Genomic DNA, 25,124 nt, shown 5'->3' with positions numbered 1-25,124 from the left:
TTTTATTACCCCAGTGACCTCCTCGTTCCCATACTGGATTAATCCACATCTCCTCTGACTTCTAGTTCCTTCTGTTTGCAGTGTGATGCCATCCTACCCCCTTTCCTCCTTGAGTATCTCTTTCTTCTCTTGGATTTTCATTCCATAGCTCTTTTGGTATCTCCACTGTTTTTTCTTCTTGCTTACAGCCCCTGGCTTTCCCCAGGGCTCTCTGCCCAGCCACTTTCCTCTTACATTCCTTCCCAGGTGTAAGCCTACTACAGTATCTCTCACTGTGCCTGGCCTCTTTCCTCAGCCTTGAGCTTTCCCTCGTTCCACATCCTTGACCACTTCCGGACGTGTCACCTCTAGGTTTTGCAGGTAACTCAGATTGAGCATAACCAGAAGGAAATGGTCAGCCTTCCCCTACACCTGGCCACCAGCTCTAAAAACCCCGGAGTCTTGTGCAACCCTAGCCTTTGAACCTCCCACGTATGTTTAGTTGGTTGCGAGAGTCCTGTGGATTAACTCTTGCATCAGTCCATTCCTTTTTGTGTCTGTTGGCCTCACACTGACTAGTCCTTTGACTTGGAGAACTCCAGTAACCACCTGAATGACCTTGCTGCTTTTAGTCTCTCTCCTTTCTACCCATTCTAACTGACCACTGCCAGAATAATCTTCCCTAGAGCCCAACCCAGACCCAGTCTTCCTCTGGCTGAAATGTCTCCAACTGTTCCCAGCTCGGGCTTAGTTCCCTCAGGGCTTCCCTCCTGCCTGACAGTCCCTTATGCTCCAGTCAGATGGTAACACTCGCTGGTGCTGTTCCTGGAACAGCCCAGTTGGTGTCTTTATTTATGTTGCTTCCCATCCCACCTTCCACACTAGGAGAGAAGGCTCCCCTCATCCCACCGACAGTCTTACCTGTGTTTCAGGTTCTGATGACAATGCCAATCCCTCCTAGAGTTGTTTCTACCTGTCTTCCTAGGCAGTTGTGTCTCCCTTGTCCTCTGAACTCTTGTAGCTCCCCTTCTTTAGCCCCTGTCTGTTCTTCTGCTATCACACTGTTTGTGTATCTGTCCCGTCCTCTTGGCCAGAAACTCTCCCATCTCCCAGTCATCTCTGAAACCTCCACTGGGCATTGTTCCTTGCACAAGGTTGGCGGTCCAGTAAATGCTGAATGGAATAAAGAACGAGTGACTCTGGCCTTCCTTTACCTCCACCCCACTGCTGAGTTGGAGGTGGCCAGATGAATCATCAGGGTTGTGTCCTCTTCTTCTCCTGCCCCATCATACCAGATAGATTCCCACTTCTCACCTCTTCCCCCTGCAGGGCTATTAAACCCTTCCCCAGCCTCAAAACCTTCCTTACGTGGCATGTATTCACTCTGCCTGGCTTGTTTGGAGTCTGCTCTTTAGTACTGAGTGTGGCTACATTAGTCCCAGCCTCTACCCCCATCACCTAGTATGTAACCTGGCTGATTAGAAAGCTCATTTCACCTACTTCCCCATACCAGAGGGAGCTGAAACGGAGTCTCGAAGAGTGGTGACTCATACTCTATTCACTAAATGGCTTAAAGATTAAAAAATAAAGCATTGTTAATTGGCAAGCACTTTGCAGTCTCCTTGTCTCTGCCCACAGCTGGACACTTAAGAGACTTAAAATTTCATATTTAATAGTGAAGTATATTTAATGTTAATATATAATGTATGAAATAGTGAAGAAGGCCTGTTAAAATTGTAATTGAGAAAATTCTCCATTCAACTTTCTGTAGCTTTGATGTGATATGTGGGGAAAATATGCAAAAGGTGTATTTTGAAAAATACACTTCTATTTGAATGGTATCATCATTGTCAGGGTATTTTTACATCATTCCCTCATTGACCTCGTAAAGGTAGGCATTAATTATCCCTGTCTGACAGGGGAGGTTTAGAAAGAATCCAGGTTTCTTCTAAGGTCATAGGCGATTAAGAGGCTTGGCCAGGACTAGAAGCTCAAGTCTTGGAATCCTAGTCCAGTGCTTCTTCCAGTAACCCCACATTCCTGTCAGCATCCTGCATGATGAGAAATGCCTTCAAATCCTGGACCTGGCTTTAGAAAGCTAAAGGTTGACACTGGATGTATTAAAAACCTTGTCCTGTAGATACCAGGAATGGGGGTTGCTCATTTGAGCACTTAGCTGAACTTTAGGTTTGTTTTAACTCTAGCCCTGGATAGGATGCAGTTGTTTGAATTACCAGTGCCCTGGGGACTAAAGTAAACCTGGAGTGGAGGCCCACCTCTTTAGTGCAGATTGGAATCCCTTAGGAAGAAATTACCTTCTTAAGTGAGTATTGCTGCAGCATTCCATGTGGAAAAGCCAAATTTGTGATTTGTTTTCTGTCTGTAGTTAGGGGAGAGGGGGTTGGGGTGGTGGGAAGAAAAAACTAGGGTCAGTTATTTACCCAAAATATATTTTGACCACTGTTACTGTCTCTGTACGAGATTTTTTTTTTTTTTTTTTTTTGGTTGAGATCGGTGGGAGAAGTTAAGGAGGAGAGTTTTAGTATCTTGAAGAACCCAAAAGTTCAGGAGTCTCATTTTACAAATCAAAGTAGGATTTGAAGATAATTTCTGGTCTCTTAATCTCCCCATCGGTTGGTAAACTCCTCGGGTCAGGGATCCTTGAGGTATATACCTGTGTACCTTTCTCCCACAATGCCTTGCAAATCAGTGCTCCCGTAAATCCAGCATCGACTTAGTATTACGGAGCCAGTGTTCTACCAGAAAACCTCCCGCTAAACATCTTGTGATGGCCGCAGAAGTCTATTGAGGAGATTCTTCGGTGCGATGAACTCACACTTCCCCTCGCTGTGGCCCTGACTTTGTCTCACTTGTACGCAGTGGCCGGCCGGCCCCCCCCCCCCCCCCCCCCCCGCCCCGAGTGGTTGGCGCCCGCGCAGTAGGGACGCTGCGCGCACCTAGGTGCGCGGCCCTGGTGGCCGCGTTATCTCCATGGACGCTGAGGAGTGGGTGAACCGCCCCGGCCGGCGACCTGCGGGGCTCCTCACCCTCCCGGGCTGCCTCCTTTTCATGTGATAGTAATCGGAGACTTTTCCGTTACACGAGGCTCTCAACAAAAGATTGTAATTCCAGCAGCTTTGTTTGGGAAGGTACCACTGTGACGGGCGCGTCCTGGGCCCGGCCCGAGGGTCCGCGGCTCCGGAGCTGTAGAGGCGGCGTGGGCCGTCCCGGGCCGCCTGTAGGTGGGGGGACGCCGGCCGGCCGGCGTCCCCCGCGCCCCTCCTCGTGGTACAGCCTGCATTTCCTCTACAATGCTGTTATGCTAATCAGGTGACATCACCGCCCAGCGCACGGAGAGTGGCTCATGATTAAATTACAAACCGGCGGCCGCCGCGGGCAGCCGGGAGGAGGTGTGTGTACTGCTCCCGCGAGCTCCTGGGCTCAGCGATCGGGGCATGCTTAGGATTGGCCATATTTAAACAAATTTTTAAAGTAGGACTTGCACCTTCCTTCCCTTCCTCCCTCCGTCTTCCCGCCCCTCCTCGGTAATTTATTTCAAGCTTCTAGTCGAGAGCCACAAAAGAAAGGAAAACAACAAGGAATTAGATGCGTGAGTGGTAACTCCTGGCCGGGCTAAGGTGGACTCTGCTGCAGCCAACTTCCTATCAGATCAGCCTGCTGGACTTTCAGACCGGAATGGGGCTTGCCTGAGGTCCAGCCCTTTTCACAGGGGCCGGGAGCCAAGCCGTGCGGAAGCTGCTGTGTGTTGGATGGGGGTAGGCGGGGGCCGGAGTGGGATTTCCACCGTGCAGCCCGCCGGGGCGTTACGCCGGGCATAATGGAATTGCAGAGGACGTCTAGCATCTCTGGGCCGCTGTCCCCAGCTTACACGGGGCAGGTGCCTTACAACTACAACCAGCTGGAAGGCAGATTCAAGCAGCTACAAGGTAAGCCCCCGTCCCAAAGGCCGGACCTGCCCTGGGGCTGTGCCTACAGGGGTTCCGAGGTTTTATTTGTGCCATATGGTATGTAACCCTAAAGAAGACGGGCCGCCGTTTGGCCCAGCCCCAAAGCCTCTGGTTGGCTGTGAGCACCCCATTCACTCCTTAAAGGAGACACTTTCTCACTCTCCAGAAAAGCCTCCATTTGGAGTCCCATTCTCTCTCCCCCTCTCTCCCTCTCCTTCCCACCCTCCCTCTCTCTCCTCCTCTCTCCCCCTCCTCCACTCTCCCCTCAACCCAGTATCCTTTTGCCTTTCTAGGTTGTCAGGTATCTGCTGCTCACTGCACACACCTTTTCTGTCCTTTTAGCTATCTTTGCAGCTCAGTAGATCAATGCTAATAGACCTATTAGTATGCAAGCATTAGATTCTGGGTCGCCTCTGTCTCCCAGCGCCCCCAGCCTCTTACCTCTGGGAATCCTAAAGGTGTAAAGTGCACTGCTCGACACCCAGTCCCGTAGAACAATAGCAAAAGGGAGGAGGGAGTGGTCTTTTTGTTCCTAAGCCTTGGGTAAATTACAGTTTTGATTCCGAAGCTTAATTTTAACTCTTTTGATGTATTATGTTGGGGAGAACCTTCCCATCAATTTAGTAGGCTATGTAATTTATAATGAAAGCCAGTTATTGTCATTCCAGTGCTATGGGTTGGATTCATTGGATCAATTATAGGTTTCTTGGCGTCTATATTAGTCTGAAATAATTGAATGAATCCAGTATTTTACCGCACATATTTTTGTGGAGAGCGGGGACCTGTGTGCAGCAGTGTGTGGGATGATGGGCCTGCAGCCCGCTGCTGGGGTGGCCCCCTCCAGCCCTTGGCTGTCCCTGCCCAACCAGCAGGCCTGGCTGGTGGTTTCTCAGAGCTTATACATGAAAAAGGACTCATAACTGAAAACAGAACTCTTTCCGTTTGGAAGCCCCTGGAATCAGTAGTAGGCCAGGAATGGTTCTAATGCTGTGAAAAAGTGGCCTTTACACACTGTATGTTTCTTATTTTAACTCTTCTTAGTGCCACAAATGTGGTTCCTGTGAGGAGGAGGAAGGAAGGAAGCAGCTCAATCCTAGAATGTTTTCATTGGGAAGGGGAGGGAGGATATATTTCATTCAAAGGTTTATTTGTCTTGTGAAATAGTTGACAGTAATGACACTTTTCTGGAAAACAAGAGGCAGAACGGGACGTGATTTTAAACATTTGCTAGTCTGTGCTGCGTTCCTGGGGCAGTTAGCTAAGAGGAAGCTCCATTCCCCCCAGGGAGTGGTTATGTGTCTTTGCTTCATTCCCCTTGAGCTCTTGGAAGGTAGAATTTGCTTTTTGGGAAAATTTGGGTTGGGGAAACAGGGCGGTAGGGGACATGTGCAAATGGTAAAGAGAGGAATGGTGGTGTGTCTTGTTATCTTCTGGGTCTGTGCTGGAAGCCCCATGGTTTTAGGTTTTAAGAATTCAGAATGCACCTCCTGTAAGCATGACTAAGTCTCCCTGCTTCATTGTGTCACACCGCTAAGGAGAAAGCACCCAACGGGCAGATCCTTGGTCAGAAAACCTATTACCAACATCCAATCAGCCCACTCCTGTAGTCTCAGGGGAAAAAAATGCAAAACCAAGAAGAAAATGTAAGAAGCGTGGGGAGCAGTGTTCTCAAAGGCCCACCCATAACAACAAAAGGCCGTTATCTGAAAGGTTTGAGGATGGTTGTAAAACTGCTCACTGAGAAGGGTGGAGCTTACACACAGGAAATGTCTTAAACTGTCCTCCCTCGATAGAGTAAAATTTAAATTAAAAAAAAAACAAACAAAACAAAATCACCAGGTGCTCATTACTGTTTCTCAAGGAAATCTCTTCAAAAGGTGTAGGCTTCACATTTTGTTTGCTGGCTTTTTTTTTTTTTTTTTAATGACTTTTGCTCCCTAATGTAGTACCAGATAACTTTCTTATTTCTGAATATTGTGGTTTAGGAGTTACACAAGTTTAGTGTTGGTATTTCTATAACAGAAAACTACCCATGTTGAGGAACTGAGAAAGGGTGAATTAACTTCCAAGTATGGTGGATCCCAGGAGAATTACAAACATCGCATCCTCCTTAGTAGGGGTGTGTGGAACTGATTGCATTGTGAGCAACTTTAGAAGAATTTTTGCTAAAACTTTTTCCCTTTCCTACCCCCAGTTTGTATTTGTAGTTCTTCCAATCATCACATCTTTTATAATATATAGATTATATCATCTGATTTAATTTTATGCATGCCTCCAAAGCTGCTCCTTGCCCCACCACCCCGTTTTTTATTCTTCTGAATATCATCCTTCCTAGCAGTTATAACCCAGTATTGGTAAACTGGTCTTTTGAATTGATTTTTTAAAATGCTTCTTACATGAATTTATTCATTTAGCGTCTATGCCTGAGATGTTTATTTCTGAGGGTACTGTGATTTCGTGGGAGATATTTTTGCTGGCTTCGCATATTTTCACAGTTGATCCTAAAAATTTCAGGAGGGACCAGGGGATGAGATTTGATGTTGTAGCTAAAGGAATATGATATTAAAATGTGTTTAGTCTACTTAGATAGTAAGCAAATAAGTGTGACTTACTTACACTCTGATTTAAGGGTCTGAGATGTAGAGTGATATCTGTCACACTGGTGTTCCTGGTATAAGTAAAACAAGAAACAGACCTTCAGCCTCTGATGGCTTTAGACGTTAACCACCAACACCCAGCACACCTAACAGACACACCCAAAGTGCATTCTCTCTCTTTTTCAAATTGTTCATCTGCAAAATTGAGTTACCACCTTCCTCAGAGCCTGATCATGTGTCTTTAAAGGTGGGTTAGTTTTTTTTCAAATAAGAAAGAAATGCTAAAACACAAAAAACTCAACCTGACATGTTTAAAAAAATGTGTTTGTAGTAACAGATTCATAATACCTTTCCTTCAGTTTCAAATCAGCCAGCTGAATTCCCTATAGGAATTGCTACTCTTCTACTCAGGAACCGTTGCTTGTGCCTAAAAAGTAAATTAAATGCCAGGCTCTTTAACTTGGCATTGGACCCTCCCCAAATGGCCCAAACCCCAAATACTTCGTATTCTGCCTCTTACATTCCAGTCAAATGTTCCAGGTAGGCAGGCTTGCAGCTCTTCATAAAACCAAGCCCCAGGTTTTGCCTTCATTGTCTGCCTTTTGCCTTAAATGCCCCACTCTTCATTTTACGTGCAGAAATCATTCCTATAATTTTTTAAGACTCTGCTCACATTCCAGTTATTCCATAAAGCTTCTTGTCTCCTCTCTTGTGGTTGGTGGGAAGAAGATTTCATTGAGTGCTTACTGTGTCCCAGACATGTTAGTAGGAGATTTATATATGGTATCTTGTCTTCGTAACACACCTAGGACATTTTAAAGATGAGAAGACAATCAAATAGCTTGACGAGGGTTCACAGGCATTACTGAACTCAGGCTGCATATTGTTGTTCTCTAATTTTCTTTTCCTAGACCTTTAGATACTGATTTTATTTCTGCAATAATAATAATAATAAAATAATAATAATAATAATAATAATAATAATAATGAGGTTACATTGTGAAATGGGCACCCTAACCAGATTGCTCTCTCCTGCCTACCTGCCTCCCTGCCTCCCAGAACACTGATTCTCTTGGCCCCGGCGGTGGGGTTGTAATGAAGACAGGATCTAGTTGAAAAGCATCAATATGAATTTCTTCTGCCTTCTTTGCAGCCTAACCCTGACATCTAGCACTTGGTATTTCTGGAAAAGGTGCTTTTTCTTAGCTGTTCTGGCTCAATGAACGTGTCCCAGTGTCCAGATGGAGTTATGGAGTCGTTTGTCTTCAGTGGGACACAGAAAACTACAGAGCAGTTTATTACTTGCTATCTCAGAGTTGTCTTATTGCATTTCTTCGTATTTTTTTGTGGTCCTGGTTTCTTCTCTTCGTGAAAGAGCATTGCTGGTCTTAAGTTTTTAAGAACTTGCCAGTTTGTTAGGGTACCTAGATATTTGTCTTGCATAATATCTTAAACCTTAGAGAAAGAAGATTGCTGGGCTTCTACCTCCTCATCATGAAGAAAATTTAAAGTTCTTAGATAACAGTGTTAGCCTTCATATATTTCCCATTGTGACAGTGAAAAGAGTTGGTGACGAATGAAAAGAGTTGGTGACGAATGAGAACTCTTTTTTGGGGGTGGGGGCCAGGATTTATAAGAGCATTTTTGGGTTTAATGAAAGCATGTCAAGATTGGCATTTTGGTCTGGATATCTGCCAATACGATACGATAGCTTTTCTAAGCCCGATAACTTTGTGGGACAAGTAACCAATTAAAAAAAAAATCTTTTTAACAGTTTACCAGACTTTCAGCCTAAAATTTGGAAGTTCTTTTAAAAAAAATTTTTTTTAAATGTTTATTTATTTTTAAGAGAGAGACACAGCACAAACAGGAGAGGGACAGAGAGAGAGGGAGACACAGAATCCAAAGCAGGCTCCAGGCTCTGAGCTGTCAGCACAGAGCCTGACATGAAGCTCAAACTCTTGAACTGTGAGATCATGATCTGAGCCAAAGTTGGACACTTAACTGACTGAGCCACCCAGGAGCACCTTAAAATTTGGAAGTTCTTAACAGATTTGTGAATTAGAATCCTTTTTGAATGGTGTAGTAATAATAACTACTACTAATGTGTACAGCACTTAACTTTAATATATATCATCTTGCATAATTAACTAAATGAGACTATTCAAAGTACCCAGCATGGGATGTAGTACTTAGTAAGTTCTAAGTAAGTGTGCATGTATTTAATAATAATATTTCTCTGGGCTAGATATTATTTTTTATAGGTAAATAAGCAGATCATTTGGTATGAGGCTACCACTCCAGAATCCAGGTTTTTGGATTCCAAATTTGATCTCTTCTAGGACAACAAAGTGGGTTAGGTATGAGCCATAGCACCTGTTCCCCAGATATCATGAATTGCATTGTGGTGGCATGGAAAATTAATGGACTGGTCAGATTACTGGACATGTGGTGCTCTCTGGTTTTGGTGGGTAGGAACTCTGATGGTCAAGGGAATGCCAATTCCTTTAGCTTAAATGTGGTGTTTGACTGGGATGTCCATTAAAAGGACTGTGGGAGGCCAGCTAGCAAGAAGAGGGAGGTGACTGATAACTCCCTTTGAGGAAGAGAGACCACTTTTTTTAGGGTAGTGAAATAGGAGTAAATGACCTGACTGCTGAGGAAGCTTTCTGATGACTCTGTTCCTGTCACTTCTTCACATGCCTAGGGCCCAGAAAGGGATCTCTTCACCGCGCCCCATTGCCTCTACCTGTGTTTTAGTCTCTTTGGTCTCCTAAAGCTGGGCCCTGATTAGAGCTCTGTGCAAAAAGTTTTGGGATTTGACTCCATTGTGACTTGGCTCCAGCTGACCTTCCCATTTCCAGCTCCTGCTACTCCTTCCTCAACAGTACTCAGGATTCCCTAAACCTACCCTGCGTATTCCCTGCCCTTGAGACCCTGCTCTCCAGCTTTCTTGCACCAGGAATTCTTTCTTGAGTCAGGATTATTACTTTCGAGTTCCAGTTCAGATGCCACTTAATTCTAAGTATTCCCAGAGGGAGAGGAGGTCAGAATCTCTGCTTGGATTCCCTTCCTATAAGATTTAAAGTTTAAGCACTTGCTCATTTTGTGATTTTTTACATACTGCTTTTGGTTATTATAGGGGCATAAAGACAAAAGTCTGACATAACCTGTCTTACATCTAATAGTTACCAAGTCTGTTAAAGAGTAAATAAATGCAATTATTATTATGGGCTGCTTTATTGCAGTGGTTCTCAATAGGAGGCCCCCAGCCCAGCAGCATCAGCATGATCTGGGAACTTGCTAGAAATATAAATTCTCAGGCCCTACTTCTGAAACTCTGGGGTGGGGCCCAGCAGTAGGTGTTTTTTATAGCTTGCCAGGTGGCTCTAACGCACACTCAACTTTGAGAATACTCCCTTATTGGATTATTCATAGAATCTTTGTAATTTGGTGATGGGGAGGAACTGACTGCATGAATTGCTCCTAAATAGGAGCAGATAATATATGTGATTTATTGAAGAATGAAGAGTTGTGAAAAAGTATGTTCAGAACAAAATTGTTTAATAGTGGAAAAGGCATTTAGTCAGGAATGACCTCTGTCCCACTAAATTAGAAAAGCCATTTAACATCTGCAGGCTTCAGCTACCTCATCTGCCAGATGGGTCAATTACCTGTCCTACTTGCCCACCAAGTTGCTGTGAAGATCAATCCAGAAAGATCTAAGTTTAGAAAAAATAGAGGTAAAGACACTAGTATCTGCAGGTTGTGAGTACAGTTCTGTAAGGCATCTCGCTTAGTTCCATTTAGGTTCTTAAGAATCTACTGCATTTAACTGTAAAAACAGAAATCCCAATGACCTGGTGACTGGAAGGCAGGCATACAGTACCTCGCCACAGCCCTGTCCTGGATCTCTGAAGATCTGGGCTGCTTTCCTTATCCGAATACCTGTCAGGTTTACCTTCCAGGGTTGTGTTGAACAGTAGCTGCCATAATCTATATGAAGCTTCCTTGAAAACATCCATGTACTATTAAAAATGTAAAGTGTGGTTATTGTTTCCATCGTCATCTTTTCTTTTTTTTTTTTTTTTTTTTAATTTTTTTTTTCAACATTTTTAATTTATTTTTGGGACAGAGAGAGACAGAGCATGAACGGGGGAGGGGCAGAGAGAGAGGGAGACACAGAATCGGAAACAGGCTCCAGGCTCCGAGCCATCAGCCCAGAGCCTGACGCGGGGCTCGAACTCACGGACCGCGAGATCGTGACCTGGCTGAAGTCGGACGCTTAACCGACTGCGCCACCCAGGCGCCCCGCGTCATCTTTTCTTTTAAAGAAAAGTTCTACATGTGGATGAACTCTTAAGAAGTCTGGTATTGCACAGCAATTTAAATATGGATTTTAGGGTTTGTTTTCTTGTCTTCTAGAAAACGACGTGACTAGTGACAGAGCTTCAAGTTTTCAGTTAATGATAGCTTCATAGACATACATCCCTCAAAGTGGAATTACACCTGTGCACATTATCAAAGTAAGCCAGGTAGATCTCAGCCATTTTTAGATCTTGGTATCTTTTCTCCCCCTTGCCTGACAAGTTTCTATCAATTCTTAGGCCCCCAGCTATGAAAAACTAATGACAGGTGAAATAAACAATAAAGGTATTGTAAGCATTTTTCTAACTTCTGTGTTCTTAGCTGACTAAGATTGCTGGCTATGTTCTTAGATTGGCTTAATTAAGACTTTGGCAGTTAAACCAGTTCATGGGTGCGAAGGACTTGGCATTTAAAAGCTCAGTAGTTCGTCACTAATCTAGGCAACTTTAGAGGAAGAAGAATCCCAAGAAATAATAAAACTGATTTTTAAAATAGAGGGTTTGCTTTCTTGCTTATCCCATCAGCTTATTAATAAAAATGTGTTGAGACCTGTCCCCTGGTTAGGAAGTGTGTGAGGAAGTGTATTTCAGCAATGCTGGAAATGCTGGTTGAGCTTACGGAGTAGAGACACAAGTGGAGAATAAACTTGTTCCAGGTTAGAGACCCAGGCTAGGGATGCAAGACCAGGGTAGGGGAAGTGGAGCAGGTTCAGGGTGGCCAGAGTTTGCAGAGTGCAGAATGAGGAAGGGTGGATAGGAGGGGTTCTAGAAGGATAATTGAAAAGCCAGAGGATGTGTGGTCCTGTAAATCAGGTTAAGGAGTTCGGAGGTAAGTTGAGCAGTGGAAAGCCACTGAAGGATTTTAGATAGGATAGTGACTTGTTCTGACTTTTTTTTTCCTCCCAAGAAAGGTGTGTTTGACTGCTTAGTGTGTTGATTGCTTTAGAGGGTAGTGGTCAGGAAAAGAGGCTGGAAACCAGTCGGGAGACTGTTGCATTTGTGGGGTGAGAAACAGCATAGCCTCCTCGAATTTTAAATTGCAAGGTGCTTAGAACCTGGTTACTTAGTGTTGTCTGCAGATGACCTGGGGGTTTGTTAGAAATGCAGAATCTCAAGCCCACTCCAGATCAACTAAGTCAGAACTTCATTGTAACAAGATCCCCAGGTGGTTTGTAGGCATCTTCAAGTTTAAGAAGTGCTGCCTTGGGGGGTACCTGGGTGGCTCAGGTCATGATGTCACAGCTCAGATTGTGGGTTCGAGCCTCTAGTTAGTCTCTGTACTGAGTTCGGAGCCTGGAGCCTACTTAGGATTCTGTGTCTCTCTCTCTGCCCCTCCCCTGCTCATGCTCTGTCTCTCTCTCTCAAAAATAAATGAACATTAAAAAAAAAAAAAAAAGTGCTGCCTTGAAAATAATCTCTACTTGCCTCTTTACCCCTGTGAGCAGACAGCAAAAAAGTTCCAGAAAGCTTATGACCTTCCTGAGGTTTAAAGTTTATGTGTTTTATATGAGTCTACATTAAAGGTTTCCTGGTCTTTTTCAGGTAATCTAGAGCATTTTAAAGTAACTATAAAAATAATCTTATATCCAAATGTATAATAGTTAATTAAAGAAAGTTTAGTATTACCCTAGGAGATTACAGGGCTTTAAAAGCATGGTTGGTTAATTCCTAGCTTTGTAAATCTTTGTAGAATTTGGCTGGGATTTTTGTATTTGCTAATCCTGCATTTCTCAAAATTGGTGAGGTTAAAAAAGCACAGTTTCTTTTCATTTACCCATTTGGTATATGTATTTTTTAAGTTTATTTTTTTAATTTGAGAGAGAGAGTGGGGGTGGGGGTGGGGGGAGGGGAGAGAGAGAATTCCAAGCAGGATCCCTGCTGCTAGCGCAGAGCCTGACACAGGGCTTGAACTCAGGAACCTGTGAGATCGTGACCGAGGCCAAAACCAAGAGAACACTTAATCAGCTGAGCCACCCAAGCATCCCTACCCATTTGGTATTAATGGAGCATTAAAACAATTCTCTCGGCCAGTTTCCTTAAGTTCTTTCAGAATTTTAGCGTGTTATCCTGGGAAGTAGAGGCTTGGTAAATTCATACTTGCTTTATGACTTCAACCTTTTACATACTTTTAAACTTTTTTTTAAAGCAAAAAAATTCCTTCCCCCATGCTCCGTTTTAGTAAAAGCATCCTATATGAAATCAATGATGCCCTTGTTGCACTTGCACTTAGACTTTAGTCCACTTTCATGTATATCAGACTTCCCTAGCAGTGCCTTCAGGTGTGGCTGTTAAAAGTGGATTTAACATACATTAAATATCTGTTACTTGATAAGTGCTCATTTCCTGTGAGTCTGCAGGTGAAGCTTTAAAATTAGTGGGTATTGATTAGGTAGAGGAGAAAAAACATCTGCTGAAACTTGATGGCTGGAAGTTTTTGCCCCTTAAAGAAGAAAGAAAAGGGATGGGGGAGATAAGTTATTCCTGTTCTCAACTAGCACCAGTCCAAAGCCTTCCTGATGAAAAGGGCACAGGTAATGAAAGCAGTATGAGTCAAGAGGCCACTCAGGTGATATTCTTACCACAGTAGGATTGAAGGTCACTTATGGGCAAAAAAAGTTTAATTTCTAACTGTTCTTTATATTACTCCAAAATTCACTTATACAATAATTATTTCATAGCCAAATTATGACATGTTCAAAAAGAAAGAATAGTTTAAGATCCAGCAATCCCAGCAGATTTTAACTTTTCGATAGTTCTTATCTATATGCATGTACAGTTTAACATTATTATAATCATTATATAGATTCAGTTTTTTGGTGTCTTGTTTCTGTTTTTAATTTAACATTTTATCATAAATTTTCATATGTGGGTATTTCTGTGCCTATTGCCAAATTGCTTTGTAGATCAGGGCAGTCTTTTTACTAATCTGAGCCTGTTCACTCATCTCTGGGATGAAGGTAATACAGATTTTATGAAATAAAATTATTGTAAGAAAAAGTCAGATTCTCCATCGAAATGGTCACAGTACCTGGTACATGGTAGACCCTCAGTAATCAATGACAGCCATTATTATTACACGTTCTGGTTAAATGGTAAAGTGGGGCCCAACAGTGGCTGGTCTCTTGAACTTAAGTTGGGTATCTTACCCCACCTCCACCCCTGAAACCTGTTCTGGGTGTGGTTTCCTTCAGCATGTCAGAAGAGTGTTTGATTTGCTTGAAAATGCACCCAACTGAAACACCCCTTTTATGTTCCCCTTTAGAACATATTACAAGGTTGACTGCAGTCACTTGAGTCTGAGTCTGATGACTTTTGATGTAGGTTGAAGGTCACAATGGTGCTGGCTTTCCCAAGTTCATAAAAAGCATCTAGAGCAGTTATTGCTGGAGCCAGAGCTTCCAGCACTTTGTCAGAGAGAACTACTGTAGCCAAACTAATATTACCCGCCCTGTGCAGATTGGTGAATGCCTCTACTGTGTGTGCTTTTGAAAGGCCTTTCTTAGCTTTTCTCTCTCTGCCCCAACCTTGTTTTCAAGAGGCATAGGGTCTTTAAGTGGCAAATCCAGTAATCACAGTAGCATGGAGACACAGGCCAGCCTATATTTGGTTTTCACAAAGGCCTTGTGAAAGATCCGGCCTTAAAGTCTCTTTTAATACTGAAATGATGCAAGTGGAAAGTTAATTTGAGGATCACTGAGGCACGCTTTATTCATGAAGAATGTGAGCAAAACATAAAAAGTCTGCAGGCTCTGTTCTTCTTTGGTGGCAAGGAAATTACATAGGCTGTGTCATTATTTGGGTGAATTTTACCCCCTACGGAGTGTAATTGTGCTGGAATTTTGGAGTGAGAGCTGCCATTTAAGTACAGACTAGTTGGAGTGTGTGTGTGTTTTGCCTGAAATCCTTATACAAACCGTAGACCTTATTTTGGTGACACTGAAGATGTGCAAATGGTGGTTATCTCTTGGAATGTGGCCTTGGCATTTTGAATTAGGTTTTTTTTCTTTTTTTAAGAGAAACTTTGAAGGTCTGTTTTAATACATATTTTTAATGTATATGAAATCTTTGAAAGTCCGTGTATTCTGTTTGAACTATTAAATGCCAGTGAGTTTCTGTTTATCACTAGTTTGAGTGTGTAGTAGTTGAGAGGTGAGTACAAGTCTAGTGCAAAGTTTGTTTCTGATGCTTGAAAATGGTGCCCTGATTTCTATTGAAGGAGACGTTTACTTACAGAGGTTTAAACAACTTGCTATAAAAAGTTGACTCTTGTAGTGGTAGAGGGAGATTATGCATTATCTGTGAACAACTGCCAAGCAGATGAAATCACAGCTGCACAGTCTGTGGTGGAGACTGGGTGGGAGTGGCTGGGGGGGCAGAGGAGGAGAATGATCAGAACCTAGCTGTGGTGGTGTGGTGCAGAAGACTCAAGGGCTGTGGTCGGCAGTGTTCAGCGTTCGGACATTTCATCTCTCAGAAACACAGCATCACGTAAAGCACATGGGCCGCGGAGTCACGTAAGCCAGCATCAAATCCTGGCTTCATCAGTGACCTCCCTGGACCCCGTTTTCTTGATCTGTTAAAAACTGGGAAAAATAAATAGCCCTTGGGGTGGCTGTAAAACTTAAATTAGTACATCGTATTGATTGGGTGACAAACTCATCCGAGTATGTCAGAGACTTTCCCAGTGTCAGCAGTGGCTATTCCTTCTGGGCAATCTCCCCAAGTCCCAGGCAAGCTGGGCAGTGGGTCACTATAGTTACATATGAAAATACTTACCATGTACAGAAGACAAGGTCTGTGTGTGTTTGCTCATCCCTGTATGCCTTCCTACTGTTTGACACATAAATGAGTAAAGTAAGGAAGACAGTAATGCATACAAAGTTCTTTAAAGTGAGTTAGCTGGTCTTCCTCCCTGTGGCCTCTCCTCTCCTGAGAAAAGAGGTGGCCTTACCAGCCACATGATAAATAATGTGTTGAAAGAGTGAATCATATAATAATGGCTTTGGCTCTATGATGTAGCTAAGCTATAACTTCAGGAAGGGCTCATCTGGATCTATTTACTTTTTTGATAAAATGAAATTTCGATAGGACCCTAGGGACCTCTCTCATAACAGTCCCTGTAGTCTGCAGGGTGCTGGGGGATTTAACTTTGGCGAGGAGAGAAGGAAGCCCATGGTACTGAAGTACTTAGAGAGGTAGTAACAGTTCCCCAGAAGTTAATTAGACTTGTGGTTGTTTTTCCTTTTTTCCCTTTGAGTGAGATGGGGCAAGAGTAGTTGGACCAGAGAAGGTTAGGATCACCCTAATGTAATCTAGTTTCATAGCCAGAGAGGTGAAAAGTACCCTGTGAAATTGAAATCCCTTGTTCTAGTTGTGGTAGCCATTCGTTCAGATTTTTATACTGTGTGACTGTGAAATGAAGGCAGTTTTTCTAACTGCAAATATGTCTTTGCTCACAGTGATACAGCATGAGTAATGTTTTTCTGGAAGCCAAGCAGTTAATGATACTCTGAGCAAATAGAGGCAGGGCCTCAGAAATGTAGATATCAGATTATGATGCAAGCTTGGCTTTTTAAACTGAAGAGATAGCCACGAGAAAACTAGCTGTGGCCAAAGACTGTTTCTCAGCTCACAGTGATTTCCAGTCCCCTGCCCCCTCCTTAAAAAAAAAAAAAAAAAAAATTGTTGGTTTTCCTCTGCAAATATATATGATTTCTATTTTGAGACAGGAGGTTATTTTTTCATTTGAAACACAAGGAAGCAATTTTTAAAAGTCCTAGTCATTCAGCAGTGGGCCTGACTATAGCCAAGCTTGACTAGGAGTTCTTGGCCACAGAACCACATACTGCAGCCTTTATTAGGGTAGTAAATTCAGTTGGCTTTTTGGGAAAGGAGGGGCCTGGAATTGAGGGAGAGGCACTAGGGCACTGGCCTGCTGGTCTAGGGCTCTGCATCTGGCCGGCTTTGGGACTGTTTGCCTACCTGTGTGCTGAGTCAGATGGGAGGGTGAGTCCAGATATCATCTCAGCCAGTGTTGTCATCCAGTGATTCTGTAGTGACCTTTCTTACCTCATTTTACTTATGAGCTCATAGTTGTCTCCAAAGGTAAGTTATGCTGTGGATCACTTTTTCTGTGATAAGGAGCAGCTCTTTTGCTCATCAGTGTTTTTTGCAAGAGGAAACTGAAGCACAGGGCACTCAGTGATTTAGCAGTTGGCTTTGGGATCTCCTCTATTTCCCTTTCCCTAGTGGGAATTTACAATGTAAGTCATTTGCTAAGGTCCCCTGCATTAAAAACCAACAAATAAAACTACTGCAGTGGGAGACGTGATTGTTAGAATAATAGTTGGTGTTACTCAATTCCTGTTTAATATTCTGCCTTATGGAGGGCATCTCTGTAGCTCGTTGCTAGGCACCTAGGGTACAACTTCCCTCTAGAGGCTCACAAACAAGTCAAGAGACAGCAAAACAGATATGCTTTTCGTAATAGGATTTAAATGGGTGAATATAAAGATGGGGTGGGTGCTTTATATACCTGCAAAATGGAGAACACCTGCCCTCCTTGCTAATCCAGGAGTTGCTTTGAGAATCAGTTACAATAATGTGTGTGAGCACCCTATGAAAAATACAAATCCGTAATCAAATCCAAGAAATTTTTGTGTGGGGAAACGAATGGCAAGACTCTGTTCTCAGTTTCACTCAACTGGTCTGATGAAGGAAACAGACCTTTTCAATAACAATTGCCTGTATTTACTGAATACTTAAATACCTGACTCTGTGCCATTTATTATATGCATTACCTCATTGCAGGCTCAGAGGAATGCTAGAGATAGGTATAGATGTTATCTCTGTTTACAGATGAGGAAACCAAGGCTTGGAGAGATGAAGACACTTGCTCAGTGTCACAGGGCCAGTAAACGGCGGGGCCATGATCACACCCAGCTGTGTGTTCACAGACCCCACTCCACGCTGCCTCTCTGGAGATAGGTATCTTCCTGGGAAGATCTAGGCGTGCCGAGGTGTGGAGAGAGCGGTTGGACCTCGTCTAGCAGCAGCCTACACAGTTTCTTGAGTGTGCTTTGAAGCAGCTTCCTCAGCGCTTGCTCTTCAGAAAGCGTCCTCCCCTGTGGGTGTGGGATTTATGATGTGGTTTCCTTCCTCCTGCCTCTGGCCCTTCTCCCTCAGGGTCAGAAAGCCCACGGGTGGCTGATAATGTGCTGTGCTGGAGTCACTGGTCCCCGCCCTGTGTTCAGGATGGGTCATGTTTGTGTCACGGTGTGGTAAGCTGGTGGTGCTGTGGGGGCCTGACCAGTGCGGGCTGGCTTGGAATCAGAGGTCACAGCCTTGGCCACCACATTGCTCATGAGTCCCCTGATGCCTGTGATGTAAGAGTTCAACCACAAGCTTCTTTCTCCTCTACTGAATGTAACCTTAAAAAAAAAAATGCTTTTGTGGGTGACATTTCCAGCACGAACCAGGTATGAACCAGGTGCTTTGACATCTACTGTATATTATTCTTTTCAGTAGCCTTGTGAGATAGGTGGTGTCCTATCTGCCCTGAGAATTGAGGAACCTGAAGATCACAAAGGTGAAATGAGTTGGCATGATCACTTAGCCAGCAAGTGACAAATGGGTGATTTTGCAAAATTTTGCAGCAAGAGGGGGCTGTTTTCAACATTTCTTTGAACTTAAAGTATGTATTTTTTTTTTTACATAGGGTAGAGGCAGATAGCAAGGCATAGTGTACATGTTTATCAGCACATGGGTAGATTTTACTGATTTTAATTTCATTTACATTTTGTTGAAAACACATGTGTTCAATTATTTTTATTAGGGATTCAACCAAATTCATAGGTGTTTTAAAGTGTCACACTTAACCTAGCAAAAGATTGAATACATAGATTAAAAATGATAGGCTTGTCAGTCAGGTTTCTCAAGTATGAATTTCTGATCAAACTGCTTGCTACTGATGAGTATATCCTTCCATTAAAAACAGTGTCATCTGCTAAACTGCTTATAGATATTGCAAGGGGCATAACATTGCCGGGAGGGGTGCTGCATCTGCATATCTTGAAGGTCAGAGCTGACATCCATTTGAATACATTGGATAAATGGTAAATGCATTTAGGGTATTTGGGAGGATGTGGAGCCATGTGATAGCTCAAATTCAGGTGATATTAAGCCTTGGTCTATCGGGATCTTTTTGAAGATAGCTATAAACACGCATGTAGATAAGGACCCAGTGACAGTACTTTGAGGACTCTGGATTTTGAGTTGTTAGACATGAGATACCTGCAGCCAGACATCTTTTGTGATTTAAATGATGTGGTGACTCAGTGACAGCCAAACTGTAAGACAGCTCAACTTTAAAGTAGCAAGGACTCATTTGAATCTGTCCACAAACCTCTGAACCAAAAGGGGAGGGAAAATGTGTTTGCCTACATTTGGAAAGCTGGGTTGCAACATGCCTCTGCTTAGGCAGTCATGAAAACCATGTCTTTCTTCCTTTCTCCTGTGTGAGACAGGAGTTGACCTGTAGCCTGAAAGAAATGTGTTTGGGTGGGTACTTAGGGCAGCTTCCAGAACCCGGCTCAGTTTTTAGGTTATTGTGGTGGAGTTAGAGGGAAAGCTGGGTAACGATGTTGGTCTTTTATTTTGATGTCACCTGATGTCACTGGAGTCTGCTTCACCTTTTGCTGCGGTGGCTCAGTTTGTGACTGAAATCTAGAACATCGCTGAGGGGGGAGATGCATGTAGGCATAGGAAGATAGCTGTTGGCTCTAGTTGTTGCTTCCATTTCTTTCTGTTGGTGATAAGTATTGTTATCTAGAACTTGTCCTCAACTCAACTGGCATAACCTGGAAGCCACTTGCTTATAATGGGCTCTAGTTGATGCACTATTGCAGACTGGCTGTTGGGATGGAGTAGCATGTGCCTACTAAGTAACGAAGAATAAGTGCTGTGGATGAAAGCAGGATCAAGTTTTAGAACATGTTTATAGCTCTAACACTGCCGAAGGAGCCATCAAATCCATCCACCTGTTTAATCAGCAATTCAGCAAGTAAGTGAGTGTCATGGTGAGCAAGTTAAGATGCTAAACACTCTAGAAAACAGGTGTAAGAGACAGTCACTCCCTTGAATAACATTCTAAAAGGGAATACTAGGTAGAAAGTGGCAGGTGTTCTAAGATGTGCGCATAACTCCCCTAGGTTGTGGTCGGATGGGAGAGAGACTTTTTGGAGTTGACATTTCAGCTACAACTTTAGGACCAGGATTAGGTAATGAGATGGTGGGTGCTGGGGGGGTAGGGATGGGCTTTGACTAGAGGGAGCCACAAAAACAGTGAGGCATGTTGGGGGAATGGCTAGACACCTGCCTAGGATGTCAGATGTATATTTTCCCTTCCATTTCCATTGTTAATGCTTTATTACTAGTTGGGGGTTTGGCCTTTTTGTTAGCCAACATGCAGCTAATGTTGGCACAGGTACAGAGAATCAGGTGCTTAACAGCCGATTTTGGTAAAGTGACCTTGCACAAGTGATATGCATCTCATTTCTCTCGCCCATTAGAAAGGACTGTGAGATCATCATTTGGCACAGACGTGAAGGTTCCTGCAAATAAACGTATGGAAGGTATTATTGGTAGTACCAGTAACCAGTGGTAACTTTGATTTTACTGAAGGCATCTGTTAAGACTTTGCTGGGTAGATGCCCACTGCTAAGAAAAAAACAAAACAACAACAAAAAACAAAAACAAAGCAAAACACACACAAGCATCTGGCTTCTGTGTCCTCTGGGCTCACGGAATCAGTCCCGTTGGAAACTAACAGGCTCCTGAGGAGAAGGAAAGCAAAAGAAAAGCTATATCCTCATGCAGAGAGAAGGAAAAGTAGGTCCCTACCTAAACTCCAGCCTGATGGTGGTGGTAATAGTAATACAGCTAAAGGTTCTTGATACTTATCCTCATGCACGTGTCTAATACTTTGCATGTATTGATTCATATGCTCCCACAGCCTCCCTGTTAGAAAAGAGTTATCTCCACTTTGGAAATGAGAAAACTGAGGTACAAAGGATGCTTTGCCCAAGGACACATAGGTAGTAAGTGGTGGAGTTGGGATTCCAGCCCAGGCCACCTGAACTGGAGTCTGAATCCTTAATCATTTTGCCATGCTGCCTCTCCAGACCATTTCTCTTATGGCAGTTAAGGCCTATGCTTTTGTAGATCGCAGGTTAGCATTTTGCTAGGACTTCTCAAAACCTTGATTGGTGAAAGCATTTGCTGGGAAGTGGAAATTCCTGAGCATACTCCAACTGTAAAGGATCTGTTGAGACTTTCACTCTGAATTGGTGGGGGTAGTGAAGGGCAGCATGGTAAATGCAACGTAAAATTTAAGCCTTGCCTAGTCTAGGAAGACTTCATTCCCTTTTCTTCGGTGGTTTGCTTCGGTAATTCTGGTAGGGTAAGAGGCATTCGTCTGACAGTGCAGGCTCCTCCATCTGTCCCCTCTCCTCCTAGAGTGTCACAAGTTATTTGTCACTGTGTTACATGCTTTCCACCTCCATTTTAGCGGGATTGGTTTTTTGTTGTTTAGATGTGTTTTTTGTTTGTTTGTTTGTTTGTTTGTTTTCGTTAGTGGTGTTTTGTTTTGCCTGGTATTTTGCCAGTGTACAACATTATTTGTAAAGAGACTTGGAGAGCCTGGAATGAAGGGTCATAGTGCTGGAGTAGAATTTTGGAGTTAAAAGGGTGATATTTACTCCTGTGGTAGCCTCCACAGAAGGTAACCCTGGAGCAGTTTTCAGTGGTGATGGTCTTACCCGGGAACATGGAGCTGGGCCAGAACCCATGTTTTAAGTTTACATTCATGGAGTTTGCTGATTTTTCTTGACTTTAAACATTTTCAGCTGCTGGAGCATTTGTTGGTGTATTTAGGCCAAGTTGCCTTTTATTCTGTGATGTCCATGTGTGAATAAAGTAGATAATCCCAATTTCTGGCTCGACTGTTGCTGCCAAGTATAGGCGAAGACTTCCAGCTGCTATTTATATTTTGTTTTCGGGCCACCTTTTGAGTTTTCCCACAGCAGATACACACATAGTTTTTAAGAGAAGCACCAGTTCATCCTTGCTCATTGCTATTCTAAAACTGCATGCTTGATTTTGTTCATCATACATTGTGTTGTAAATTTGGCATAAGAGGAGCAAGTGATTTGTATTTATTGTATATAGTTCCCTCCACCGCCCACCCAGTTCCAGAAATGATTTAATTTGACCTAGGCAAGTGTCTTCTCATGACCTTTTTTTAAAAAAATATATGTGTGATGGTAATTCTGCTGCTTGCACTGTCTGGAATCACAAAACTCATGATGGGTCTGTTGGGTTGGTGAACACTGGGTTTGTTCTCTTCTTTGGCCCCTATCTAGAAAACTGTGAACATTTTAGGAAGGCCTGACAATTGCAGTACTGAGAGGTGCCATGTCTGTGCTGCATGTCTTTCCCCACCCCTCCCCCCCAGCAAATTTTCTTTTGATGGTGCTGTAGAGAAGCCTTCTTATATATATGATGTATGTGTTATGAACTCACATTTTGATCTCTTTGGAAAGTAAGCTTTATATTTTGGATTTATGTAGTTCAAGTGATCTCATTCACCTTTTCTCTGAGATGCAGTATACTCAAGATGTAGAAGGAGGTATGACAAGCATGTAGTCAAGATGAATTATAACAGTTTCCATTCAGCGTGTGGTACACCACAGCTGTAAAGAGTGACATCTAAAGAGAGTCAGTACCAGATTATCAGCTGCTATTTTTTTAGGATTGATTCTGTGGAGATGACAGCTGGTGTGGAGCCATTTATGGGTGAACCATGTAATAACCATAAACCAGAACATTTCTGAAAACACCTGAACTCCCCGTCTTTCACATTTACAGGGAGAGACCATAGCACCCAGTGAGGGGTGCTTCATCTCTGTGCAGTAGGAATGCAGGGAAATCTTTAGTCCCCTCAATATCAGAACTTGTGGGCAGACCAGATCTCACCTAGCTGGAGCACATGGCTGAAGATGAGGCATATCCAGGGAGTATGATCATTGCAGTTCAGTCCTACTTTTGAATTGGGAAGATCTGCTGTGTGGAGTTCTGAAAGGTATCTTTATGTGTTCCAGTAACTCCTGACTGTTGACCCTGGGGTTTAGGTAGAATGTAAGTCTTAAAGAGTCTTAAATAGAATGTAGGAACCAGTTCTAGCCAAACGCATTGACTAAAATGACTGTTAGGTCTTGTGAGAAAGTACGGTGTGACAGCAAGATCCTAAAACTGTAAAAGTAAATAGTCGACAGCAGTTAACTATATTTACTTGGGGGGCAGGTTATAAACCCAAATCTCTATGCTGAACTTGAGTGTTTCTTTTCTCCTCTCCTAGAGTAAAGGCTCCTAATGAGGACTGCTCTCCCATGTTGCTAGGACAAATCTGTATGACCTTCTTCATGTAAATGACTAAGAGAGGAATATTTTCATTTACTTTAAAGCCATGTATTTAAGAGGTTTGCAGACTGGTCCTGATATAGCCTTTGGCCCCTGTCGTGGGGAGGGAAGCTAATGCTGAACAAATTGAAGCTTCCAAGTGGTCAGGTAGAACCCTAACAAATCCTCTACATGACAGTGATGGCTGAAAAGCTGTTTATCTTTGAAGTAGTATCTCTGTGAGAGTTACTCTGGAGTGACTTTTCTGGTCCATAAAGAGTAGATTTTGTTTCTTGCTGCTGTGTAGAGTTGTGGTTAACTATGTGTGAAGCTGAAAACTATCTGAAACTTTCAGGAAACCACCATTTAGAAGCCTCTGGCCCACTTTGGCTGGGCACCTTTCATTTTAAATGCCCACCCTGGCTCTTCACAGTGCATGTCTTGAATACACAAAAGACAAATTCATCCCCATTACTGGGAATGCAATTTGAAGCACAGGACTTGTTAATTAGTATGATCAATAGTATTGCCATCCTCTGCTTATTTGTGTGTCTGGGGCAGTGGGGTGGGTGTGGTAATTCCAGTATGTTCTGATTCTTTCAGCAAAAGAATCTTCCCTCCCTCCCTCATTGTTTCTTGACAGAATAAGAAGTTTATTGTGAGGAGCGAGTTAATTCTGACAGGATTTGGGTTCTTACCATGCCTGGAGGTGATGAAGATGAGATGCACACATAACAAAGATAATGAGAGTACAAGTGGAGGGTGGAGAGTAGAGGAGTTGTCTGTAGTCACTAAGTGCTCCTCCTTTGTGCCTTATAACCTTTCAGTATTCTAAGTTGAAAATTCTCAGTAAGGGCTTCAGTGAGACACAAGCCAGTGTCTGACCAGCTTGCCCAGGACATGGGCTTCCTTCGGGGTTGACCAGTTGGTGTTGCTCTCCAGAGGATCATGGCCGGCACTGAGCTTCCCCTGCATCTGGGCTCCCGCGGTTTACTCCTCAGCCGGCGAGCCAACCCTTGGGTGGCACAGCATTCATGCCATTTTGTTGTTGTTGTTCTGGGACCACTTTGAGGCCTTTCATGGATTTTCCTGGGGGTATAGCCCCATGGTTTAAAAAAAAAAAAAAAAAACTGTTCAAGGCCTGAGCTTCATAACAAGAATACAGCCCTTTCCCCCTTGTCATTACTGCTTCTTCCTTACTAATTAGCCAGCTGCTGCAGGTCTCATTAAAGTTCATTAATCCTGAGCATCTATCTGTCCATAGGAACTGCCTCAAGATAAAAAGAGGAAATTCAGCTAAACATTTTTTGTTGCTGCTAATTACTCTAAGCTATTCTTTTTATTAATTAATTACTCTGCTCACTTTCCAAACCTGAATGAGGACCTTTGCCTGTGCCAGACAACAGGCATTTCACTCTCCCCTGGCTGCAGATATGCTGCCTTGTGGTTTGGGGTATGGGATACCTGTAATTATCAGGGCCAAGAATAGGGTGCCTCTGGAAGCCTGGTTTTGTGTAACCTCAACTGTTGAAAGCTTTCAGTTGATAACGGATTTATTTTTTATTTTACTTAGTTTATTTTTTGATAGAGAAAGAGCAGGAGAGTGGCAGAGAGAGTGAGGAAGAGAGAGAATCCCAAGCAGGCTCTGCACCATCAGCGCAGAGCCCAGTGCAGGGCTTGAACCCACAATCCGTGAGATCATGACCTGAGCTGAATCGAGTTGGATGCTTAACTGACTGAGCCATCCAGGTACCCCT

The 25,124-nt window shown here is 43.2% G+C and overlaps 1 protein-coding gene and 2 long non-coding RNA genes across 5 annotated transcripts in view; 2 read left to right on the top strand and 1 right to left on the bottom strand.

The window, feature by feature from the left end:
* SPTBN1 (spectrin beta, non-erythrocytic 1) overlaps nucleotides 1–25,124 on the top strand; it is a 199,817-nt gene that overhangs the window by 83,769 nt on the left and 90,924 nt on the right. The window contains exon 1 of one of the 3 annotated variants that reach the window (XM_058684094.1): nucleotides 3,379–3,926. The exons of the other annotated variants lie outside the window; for them this stretch is intronic. Coding sequence (XP_058540077.1) covers nucleotides 3,818–3,926 — 109 coding nt within the window. The 5' untranslated portion in view covers nucleotides 3,379–3,817. Of the gene's footprint in view, nucleotides 1–3,378; nucleotides 3,927–25,124 lie in introns of those variants that run through there. 3 annotated transcript variants of the gene reach the window in all.
* On the bottom strand, nucleotides 1,788–2,879 carry LOC131485091 (uncharacterized). Its single transcript, XR_009248635.1, has 2 exons — nucleotides 2,421–2,879; nucleotides 1,788–2,030 (listed from the first exon to the last, which is right to left on the bottom strand). It is a non-coding gene; the product is annotated as an uncharacterized LOC131485091 (long non-coding RNA).
* LOC131485092 (uncharacterized) lies at nucleotides 7,537–20,645 on the top strand. Its single transcript, XR_009248636.1, has 2 exons — nucleotides 7,537–10,599; nucleotides 10,851–20,645. It is a non-coding gene; the product is annotated as an uncharacterized LOC131485092 (long non-coding RNA).

Source organism: Neofelis nebulosa, chromosome 9 (assembly GCF_028018385.1).
Source record: "Neofelis nebulosa isolate mNeoNeb1 chromosome 9, mNeoNeb1.pri, whole genome shotgun sequence".
Lineage (NCBI taxonomy): Eukaryota > Metazoa > Chordata > Mammalia > Carnivora > Felidae > Neofelis > Neofelis nebulosa.
The sequence above is the reverse complement of the archived record's forward strand: the minus strand, read 5'-3'. Positions and strand labels throughout refer to the sequence as shown.